The sequence below is a fragment of the Brassica napus genome, chromosome A4, assembly GCF_020379485.1.
Source record: "Brassica napus cultivar Da-Ae chromosome A4, Da-Ae, whole genome shotgun sequence".
NCBI lineage: Eukaryota > Viridiplantae > Streptophyta > Magnoliopsida > Brassicales > Brassicaceae > Brassica > Brassica napus.
Window position 1 is genome coordinate 9,078,302 of NC_063437.1, and position 10,428 is coordinate 9,088,729.

The 10,428-nt window shown below is 35.9% G+C and overlaps 1 protein-coding gene across 1 annotated transcript; it reads right to left on the minus strand.

Annotated features, from left to right (window-relative positions):
* Positions 1–7,881: 7,881 nt before the first annotated feature.
* LOC106369844 (lipid phosphate phosphatase epsilon 2, chloroplastic-like) lies at positions 7,882–9,362 on the minus strand. Its single transcript, XM_048777417.1, has 2 exons — positions 8,351–9,362; positions 7,882–8,275 (listed from the first exon to the last, which is right to left on the minus strand). The coding sequence occupies exons 1-2, from the start codon at positions 8,555–8,557 to the stop codon at positions 8,042–8,044; spliced, it is 441 nt and encodes a 146-aa protein (XP_048633374.1). The 5' UTR covers positions 8,558–9,362; the 3' UTR covers positions 7,882–8,041.
* Between the last annotated feature and the right edge of the window lie 1,066 nt (positions 9,363–10,428).

The window sequence follows — 10,428 nt, forward strand, 5'->3', positions numbered from 1 at the left end:
GTAAAAGTATATAAATGTAATAAATTCTAGTTTTGAACATATAATTTGTATTTAAGGTGCAATAGATATTTGGTAAGAATAATTATTTTGTTTTCTAGTTTTTTATTACAAGGATTTTGAAAATCACATGGACACATATGATATTTTGAAAGTTGAGTCTTAAAAATGTATATAATTCATCTCTCAATAACACTAGATTTAGTTAGAATTAGAAAATTAATCATAACTAAATTTTTTGAATAATAAAAGATTTGAATGAATTTTGAAAATTCTTAAACCAAGAACAATGGATTCTAATAAGATTTTTGAAACCCAAAAACTATTAACAATAGATTCTTAAAATTTTCAAACTTTATGAGAATTCACTTGCCAATAATCCCTCTCACTTTGTGTTTTTTTAGAACCTGATTTGGAGTCTCTCCGATAGGGTTCTCTTAACCACTCAAAATTTATCACGCTACTACTATTTATATGGTTCCCTTATTTATCACTCCCAGAAACATAATCCTTTTTCACAGCACAAAACATAAAAGAGAAATAGTTGACGAAATGAAGTCTATAGTCATGCTCCTCCTGCTTCTTGCCGTTTCAACCTCAGGAAACAAGATGTATAGCTGTCAAAATCTCACCGGCGTTCATGAAGGTAAAGGGCTTTGGGATTCTCTTGCAGGGAATAGGAAGTACATAACCTTTATAGCAAAGAATGCTAAGAGCAATTGTGGTCCAAATCCTGGTGCATGTACCGGAATTGTTAATGGTATGAAATTTAGTGATTGTCCAACATACACCAGATGCAAACGCTTCGACTCGACTTAACCTAACTCAAGTTTCCTCTATGGCTCCGAATGGTTATTCTATGCGGAACATAGAAGAGAGAGCATACCCAAAAGTCGACTATCCATATTTACAACTTTATTTTGTTCCGACTCTCTGCGCTCTGTAAGACCTATTCGGTATGTACTGTGCATCTATTAGGAAACCATGTATCGTCTTTTTTTTTTTTTTTTTTGATCAACACCATGTATCGTCTTATGTGTCGCTTAAAGGGATGTTTATTTATAGAAATAAATGTTTCTTTTGTTCTATCTTTCTAAGCTTGTATGCCCCCTGCAGTTAATTCCAAGCCTTTTTGTGAATGAAACACTGAATGCTCCTCACAAGTCACAAATGTATTAGTTTTGGTAAATATCGTGTCTTAGAGTAGCACCACATATTCTTAGTTTATCGCTTAAAAAATAGTTTATCGCTTAAACTAGTGCTGAGTGTGGCTTTGGGGATGAAACTCAACGTAGAAACTAAAAAAAAAAAAACTATGTATCTATAAAGTCAACAGCCTCGAAATGGAATGAACAAGGATATCGAAGTGGCAAATACGAAGAAAAATCAAGCAGCGATCGGCCTAGTCAAGATTAATCTAGTTTGTAAATAATTGAGTTTATGTAGGTTTAATCAGAAGATAATACTTCGGTTGAACGATTGACATATAGTTTATTGAGTTAACTTAAAAATTCTGATCGGTTTAGTATACCAACAAAATGAAATTAGATAGAGTTATTATAGTTTATACATAAAATTTTGTACATATTTGAATTTTTTTGAATATGTTAAATATAAATATAAAATATCAATATTATTTTGACATAATTTTATAAAACTCAATTGTTCCAAAGATAATCAAATTAAAATTTGGTTGATTAAAAACACTTTTAAACGATTACTTAACGGTTTTAGTCTTTAATTTTTTTTATGAAGCAAGAATCCATATAAAAATCTAAATCAATATTTAAATAAATCATTATTAAAAGTTTAACTATTTTCGGCCTATAGTCACATAAAACTAATAGGCTTTTTCATTACTTTACATGTGACATAAAGATATAAGAGCAAGATATCTTTTTACACTTCCAAAAGGTCAAAAGCAGGAGAAAGACTTAGAGCTTTGTGTGGTCAAAGATATATAGAACAGCTATCAGATAAAATAAAACAAGTGGGTGAAAAGCACTGAGTGATTTTTTTATTAATTCAATGGATCGTTGTGAGTGTATACGTCTAATAGACAAATCTATACTCTCTAGTCTCGTCAGATCTTTTTAAAGATGATAGAGAAAATTATACTTATCTTAATCATATTCAGTTTTGCCTTCATGTCCCACTATCCATTCACGAGTAGCTAGCTTTCAAAGACGAAAGAAAACACGAACAAGTTGGACGTAAAACGACAAGGTGCTAAATTATTAACATGGAAGATATTTCATCAAAACTTGAATAGTCAGTCAATGGGTGGCCCTTGGACTCACTCACCACACCGTGTATATCCTAATTTTTGGTATATAATGATGAAAATTTTGCAGTTTCAAAAAAAAAAGATGAAAATTTTGATCAAAAGACAGATGAATGTAATAAGTTTATTAGAATTTATTTGGTTATTTACTTTTAAAAATGTGATATCCTAGTTTTTGGTATATGGTGTACAAATATTTCTTTACATCAAATATCCATTCTTTAATACTGTTTATTTCCCGAGAATATGTTATCTACATTGGTATAAACACCGAATCGGAATAATATTCGGATTGGAAGGCTTAGCCGGTAATTCCCATGCTAGCAATGTTGGCGAACATTAAAAAATATCATGATTAACTGATTCATCAAGTTTTCCACATTCAAGACAGTTATCAAATCGCATATTGTGAGGCGTCAGATTTTTTGTTACATCTACATGTCATGTTACCAGCTTCCCTATAAAATGATGCATCTTATGAGGAGCTTTAATTTTCCAAGAAAAAAATTTGGAGATTGGTAATACTGGGATCAGAGTTTACCACCTTAGTTTTGTGCTTTAAAACATTTCGGACGAGCCAATATTGAGACTTAACAATATACTGAGCACTCTTCGTTAAGTTTCGATGCAGGCATGATCGAACCAGAAGCTAACTTGGAACAAGAAAGACTTAGTGAGTGGATGCAACTCTTATGATGCAGACCTGTGGATGTCGGTGGATGTTACACCTGTGGATAAACCTGAATGCATGCAACAATCAAGTAAAGACCAAAAAAGCTTCAGAATAAGTCAAGGTCGCGGAAGGCCAAGGGGAAGTCCAAGTTTTAGTCAAAAATATTAATTCAGTCAAGTCTTTGTTTGCAATTTTCTATGTCTTGTTTTTAGCTAAGTTTTTTTTGGTTTCTACAACTTTTAAGACTATAAAAAGGTCTAAGTAGCCATGAACTTAATCATTCACCATTTTTGTTAAAAACTCTATGAAGATTGTGAATTCTTTGTTGAACATCGATTGCTAGAAATTTGTTCTCTGAAAGCAAACTCGTCCTTGATTTTACTTGTGAGTTTATTCTCGCGATCAAGGACACATCTACGTAAGTACCTGATCATTCCACAGATCTTACATTGAAGTTCATCATCCATCTTCGACCTATATCCACAAATCCATATCATCATCAAAATCTATCCAATCCGATCCCTTTTACAAATTTATCCAACCGAAAACAGAGTAGCCTTTCCTAGGGTTTCATCAAGTGGTATCAGAGCAATACTCTGAAGATCGATTTGTGTTTGGGGTTTTTATTTCTCAAATATCTTTCAATTTTAATTTATATTTTCTGGTTTATTTCAGATTCTATGTTCTTTTGGGTTTTGATTTTCTCTATTGTATGGGTTTAATTTCGAAATTCTATGTTGATGGGTTCAAAATCACGTCCATATGTTATACCTAGAGTTTTTTTTATGGAGGAAATTGTCCTGAAACATATCTATCTTAGACTGCAAACATGGAGACATGTATCTGGAACAATTGCATGCCTTAAATAAAAGGTTATCTCTGGCTACTAGTAGACTATGCGGTAAGGCTAGAAGATGGTGGGACAGAAAAGAGGAAAGACGTTGGTTGCGAAAAAAACAGCAATCACAACCTGGGAGGAGCTTCAGAACATCATGGATAAGAGGTATATACCAAAAGACTTCCCTGAAGCTGTCAAGGAACAATATGGCAGGAGACCAAACCGTGAGAAAGTACACCATCAGCATCACAACAAGAGTCTCACTTGCCCGCAGCTATACCAGAAGAAGACTGGTTTGTAAAGTTAGAAAAAAAAACTGAATCATGCCATCATGGTTAAGAAGAAAATCAAAGACATGAGAGCAAGACGTTCCTTTACTGATTTGGATTCAGTTAGCACAAAAACATAGAATTCCATGGAAGAGAAGACAGATCCAACATCACCATCAAACCAGAAATTTCATAAAAAGGAATCTTTAAAGGGTTCTGAGCCATTGGTGGAATAGCAACCAGAGAAGATCGTCCATACTGATCCTATTGTGGGAGTGCTATCAAAGATAATTATGAAATCTGATCCTGCGAAGGAGGCACAACCAGAAGCGATTGAGAAAACATGCCTTAAAAAGAGTAAAGAAGCTGCAAAGGAAGATCTGTTTTAGAACCTCACCAAAATCGATTATGTTGATACACTGTCCAAGAGGTATTCTCATTATCCACAACCTGATCCATTCATCCTTTTGTAACATCCCGAATTGTGATATATGGAAATGCTTAAGAGAATTGATTTGGCTACTTATGTCACCTAAGTTCACTTACTTTTTCTGTCACACATCCATTTAGAACTACAGAGTTAAGTGTGCTTGAGCTGGCGTAGAGAAAGAATGGGTGACCTATCGGGAAGTGATTCGCGATAGCATGTGAGTGAGGCCAAAGCACGGAAAAAGGTCATGTGGTGATTGCATTGTTAGTAAACAAGACTTTCGTGCCTTTGGAAAACTAACCCACCGACTATTGGAACGGGATGGGCCAACGGGCCGAGACAGCAGGCATGGGTGGCCCAATAGCCGTGGGCGGTCGGGATGTTCTAAGTATATCAGAGCTGGTTTGCCATCTCAGTTCTGATCCGAGAGGCGTCTTGAGACTTGTCATGGGGCGCATTGAGGACGTTGCGTTCTTTGAGAGAGGTTGAATTGTAACATCCCGAGTTGTGGTATATGGAAAGCCTCAAGAGAATTGATCTGGCTACCTATGTCACCAAAGTTGACTTACCTTTTCCGTCACACATCCGTTAAGAACTCCAGAGCAGAGTTAAGCGTGCTTGAGCTGGAGTAGTGAAAGGATGGGTGATTTATCAGGAAGTGATTCGCGATAGCGTGCGAGTAAGGCCAAAGCACGGGAAAATGTCACGTTGTGATTGCAGGGTTAGTAAACAAGACTGTCGTGCCTTTGGAAAATTAACGCACCGACCGTTAGAACGGGATGGGGCCCACAGGCCAAGAGAAAGGGCATGGGTGGCCTATTATCCGTGGGCAGTCGGGGTGTTATACCTTTGTTCTGAGATGCTAAAGGAAGTAGAATATTTGAAAGGAGGCTTTGTGCATCTATGGGCGAATCTAAAATAGAAGTATCACTGCTGGAAGGAGAAATGTTATGTGAACTTAAAATCAGTGTGAATGATCCAATCAAAGAGTGGATGGTTTGGAGTTCTGTTCAAAAATCAAAAGTTCAATCAAACAGAACAGAAGGTCTGTATTTTGTATTTGGAGATTCAGCTTTCTTGGATCCAACAGCCAAAGCTAAGGCTCCCTTGTTTAAAGAATTGAAGCCATATATCGGAAGACAATTCCAGTATAAGTTTCAGAAGTTTGGTTGCAACAAAAACGACCAGGATGAGCTGCAGTATTTTGAGGTATGGTCATTTCATCCCAGAGAGTACGTGTTGGAAATGGAGCTCAAAGAAACCAGCATGTGATTGACAGAGTAATAGATGGGCATGGAGTGACCAAGCTAAAATTCCTCACAAAACTACAAGGGCTACAAAGGTGGTAATTTGAATTTGATCTCTATTAAACCCACATTTCGTTTTGATCCATGAGATTTGGATTTGAGGACAAATCCTTTGAAAGGAGGAGGGGATGATGGAAGCATGATCAAACCAGAAGCTAACTTGGAAGAGGAAGAACTTAGTGAGTGGATGCAACTCTTTGGATGCAGAACCGGTGGATGCATCTCGGTGGATGCCGCACTTATGGATAAACCTGAATGAATGCAACAATAGAGTAAAGACCAAGAAATCCTCAGAATAAGTCAAGGTCGTGGGAAGCCAAAGGGCAGTCCAAGTTTCAGTCAAAACATTAATTCCATCAAAACAATAGTTCAGTCAAGTCTTTGCTTGCAATTTTCTATGTTTTGTTTTTAGCTAAGTCTTTTTGGTTTCTACAACTTGTAAGACTATATAAAGGCCTAAGTAGCCATGAATAAAATTATTCACCTTTTTTTGTTAAAAACTTTCTGCAGACTATTAATCCTTCGTTCATCATTGAACATCGATTCCTAGGAGTTCATTCTCTGCAAGCAAACTTGTCCTTGATCGTACTTGTGAGTTCATTCTCATGATCAAGGACACATCTACGCAAGTTTCTGATCATTCCGCAGATCTTACACTAAAGTTCATCATCCATCTTCCTCTTCTATCCACAAATCCATATCATCATCAAAATCTATCCAATCTGACCCCTTTTCCAAATTGATCCAACCAAAAGCAGAGTGGCCTTTCCTAGGGTTTCATCAAGAATAATAGAAATCCCTCCCGGGAATCGGCACTCGAAGGTTGGCGATGGATAGGCTTTTGATCGAGAAATCGATCAAAGGAGGGTGGAATGGTTGATGGATCGAATGGTCTTCAGTCAGGATCTATGAACTGATTAACACTTCTGTAGATGTGCCATTGATCAAGAGAATGAACTATGTTTTCGATCAAGGATGAGTCTACTTGCAGAGAATGAACTTCCAGCAGTCGATGTTTAAAAAGAAAGAAGGATTCAACAAATTTAAAAGTAGATTTTATTAAAAAGGTTGAATGAATAAAACATTACAATACTTGGTTTTATATAATAGGCTGTGGATAGAAATAAATATACTAGTCAAACCTATAAACTATAAAGCTCTTAAAACCATGAAGACTTGACTAGGAAAATATTGACTTGACCAATGACCAAGACTTTTGACTAAATTTTGGAAATTGTGTTCGTAAAATTCCTTCACTGGTCATGTCCTTCTGCATTGTCGACGGTTTCTGAATTGCCGTCAAATTGATATATTATTCGACCATGGCTTGTATTTTCAAGTTGGCCCTTTCTTCTTTGAACTGAAGCATGATCATAAGCACATTTTAAGTAAAAATTCAAGCGCATGTCATTTAATAACAGGTCCATAAGCCAAACCCTCAGTTGATTTGTTTTTTTTGTTGAATAGGGTTGTATCAAATTCTAATAATAAATATCTCGATAAGTGGTTTGGCTAATAGCTAAGCTACAGATAAGAGGTATGTCCTCTAGAACAACAAAATTCTCAAGCATGTCCACATCCCATTCCTTTGGGTCTTCTCTAGTAAAATCATTGATCGTTAATCTCTGATGGACTACCAGGACATTAGGACGGGTAGGCATCATAGGCAACGACGAAGCCACGTTACAAGGTGTGGTAGCATGTGCATCAACATATTTATTGGTATAAAAAATTTACAGGTGAAAGTACTAAAATTTTCAATGGCTCAAATGGTAAAAATCAGTTAGTGCCCCCATAATATTCTAAGTTCGAGCCTCCTTCATGCATATTTATTTTTATCACTAATAATACACCCAGTAAATAATTCTTCTGGATTCGTCCCTGCTCGCAGGTATAGTCGGGATCTAAGAGCAAGTCCATTAGTTAGAGACCCTTATGGACTCTAATAAATAAATTAATAATTAATTTTGTGAATTGAAAAGTTTAGAACTTTTGTTAGTCTAATTAATTTTCTCATCATCCAATGGGAGAACCTCATTGAGGTTCTTAAATTTTTTTTTTTTTTTTTTTGAGCTCAAGTTCATGCAGCAGAAAACACAAAGAACTTGAATGAAACTGATTTCAAGAACCTTTACAAGAAGAACGCAAGTGGTAATGTTGATTGCTAGACAGCTCAAACAGTATGAGTGAAATGGGAAACAAATGAATAGTTTTATAACCCTGGAATTATTATATTTTCTTTGTCATCTGTCGTCATCTTTGAACCAGTTAAGTAGCACATAAACTGCAAAACCTAGAGCAGATGCAGCAGCAGCAGCCGTAAAGACAGCTACTTGTACTGAGAATGATGAGGCAAAAGCTTCGAGAACAAGTGAGTTCCACGTTATGTACAATAAGGTGGAATAAACAGAACCCACGATCGCACCCACCACCACTTGATTGGTCGTGTGAACCTTCTGGGAGACCCTTAACCATGTCTGCATGCATATTATCACCAGTAAGTGAGTGAATTCGTTTATATGCTTCTGCTACAACTTTTCATGAAAACTTACAAAGTAAGAAGCCAAAGCAAGGATGAGGCCGATAAGGAAAAGAGAGAGTTCGTTGGTTCCAAGCCACTCCATAACTGGGGAAATAATAGTAAAATGTATCTTTGAGAGATGACTAAATGATGCAAGTAGAGAAACAGAGATGGGAAAGGATGAGCAATTTGACTGTACCATCATGTCGTAGAAGCATAACCGATCCAAACAGAGCATCTACCACCCATTTGCTCTGTGTATGCTGTTATCAAATTGCAAGAATTTTTTTTTGAATTTCATTAGGAAATAGATAGCATTAAATCAAACAGATTGTGTGCATCAGAGAATTCGCTACTGTTTTAATCATAGACCAAGTTTTAATCATAGACCAAGTTTGATATGAATCATAGACCAAGTGTAACCACAGCATTAAATCAAACAGATTGTGTGCATCAAACTAATTTTATATGTATCAATTGAAATTTATAATTTTACACGTTGGTGCACCCAGTCATTATCACTTCTGGATTCGCTACTGTTTAGAACCCTATAGGAACCCATTGATGGAGTTGGTCTAAGGATCTTTCCACGCTCTAACCTTATAGCATGCATGATTCTTATGTCTAATCTCTAAGGATAGTAATTGTTTTACAGTAGAAAGACTCGTCCACACATATGAAGAATTATCCATAGTACTTATTCCTAAAGGTGAACTAAAGAATATGTGTAGAAACTTATAACAACCCCTGATTTGACTACTTATATAGTTAAAATTGGGTTATTTTTTAATGTTAAAAAGAAAATTCCATGACTACACGTACTTGAGTTGTAGTAACTAAAGTATGAGTGCCCTAACGGTGAAGCAATTATTCTAGAATTCAAAGGTTATTGGCTGTAGGTGCTCTCCAAAGTCACAATTATACCTACAACCCTAAATCTACACTAATTTTTTATTTGTATTTTTTTTTTAAAGCTCAGAGCCATTTTAAAAAAAATCCACAACACTTCTTTAAACTTATGTCTTTAAAATTGTTCTGCGGAGACAAATAACTACAGCTCAAATTTAAAATATTTTAAAAACTTAAAAATTAGAGCCAAAAAAAAAAAAAATCACATCAGTATTTCTGCAGCCAAAAAATGAAATCAGTGCCCTTACCAATCATACCTATTGTTACCTATTGTTTTCTGGGTGGTGGACTACTTGTTCGGCCCTAAATGAAGAAATATGTCTTTTTTTTTTGCTCAGTTGTTTTTTCCTGACTAATAATATTTTATTGATTATTGTCTAAAAATATGCAAACTGTTGTAAAAAGCATGGAGTACAATGAATCAGACTCCGTTTTTTAATATTCCTTTTTAGCTAATAAATCAGCATATGTTTTTGTTGAGCGATTCTGATAGGCAACTTTAATTAAGGAGAAACTTTTTTTCCAGGATTGTAGCGTAGAGATGCAATGTTGTAGTCGTGGTGTTGTACAGATTGTTGACGGGAAATCTTTCCACTTCGAAGATGACATTATCACTACAAGAAAACAGCGGTATTCTGACGGACGTTCCGACGGAAAATGAATTCCTCGGAATATACCGAGGAATTCCGAGGCAATTCCGAGGAAACACAAAATTTGGCTTCCTCGGAATTTCCTCGGAATATACCGACGGAATTCCGAGGAAAATTCAGTTCGTCGGAATATTCCGACGGAATACCGAGGAAAATTCAGTTCGTCGGAATATTCCGACGGAATACCGAGGAAAATAGTATTCCTAGGAAAAAACCGATGAATTCCGAGGAAATATTATAGACGTTAGAGAGCCGTTGGGGGGATTTTAAAAATTCCGAGGAAATTCCGAGGGCAGAAAGGTTTTCCTCGGAATTTCCTCGGAATAGATCTTGTCGATTTAGGGATTTGATTATACATTCCTTTTCCTCGGAATTTCCTCGGAATTTTCCGAGGAAATTCCGACGACGATAGAGTTTTCCTCGGAATTCCCTCGGAAAATTCCGAGGAAATTCCGAGGAACTTGGGGTTTTAAACCGAAAACAACGTTTTACGGATTGAATAACACGTATATAACATTCATTAAGTGTCTTAACCAGATTATGAAGTCAA

Excerpts from the sequence above, each read along its gene's own strand:
- LOC106369844 (XM_048777417.1), bottom strand. The coding sequence starts at position 8,557 with ATGCTCTGTTTGGATCGGTTATGCTTCTACGACATGATGGTACAGTCA. Across the intron at positions 8,276-8,350 it reads TTGCTTTGGCTTCTTACTTT|ACATGGTTAAGGGTCTCCCA; the intron begins GTAAGTTTTCAT and ends ATATGCATGCAG.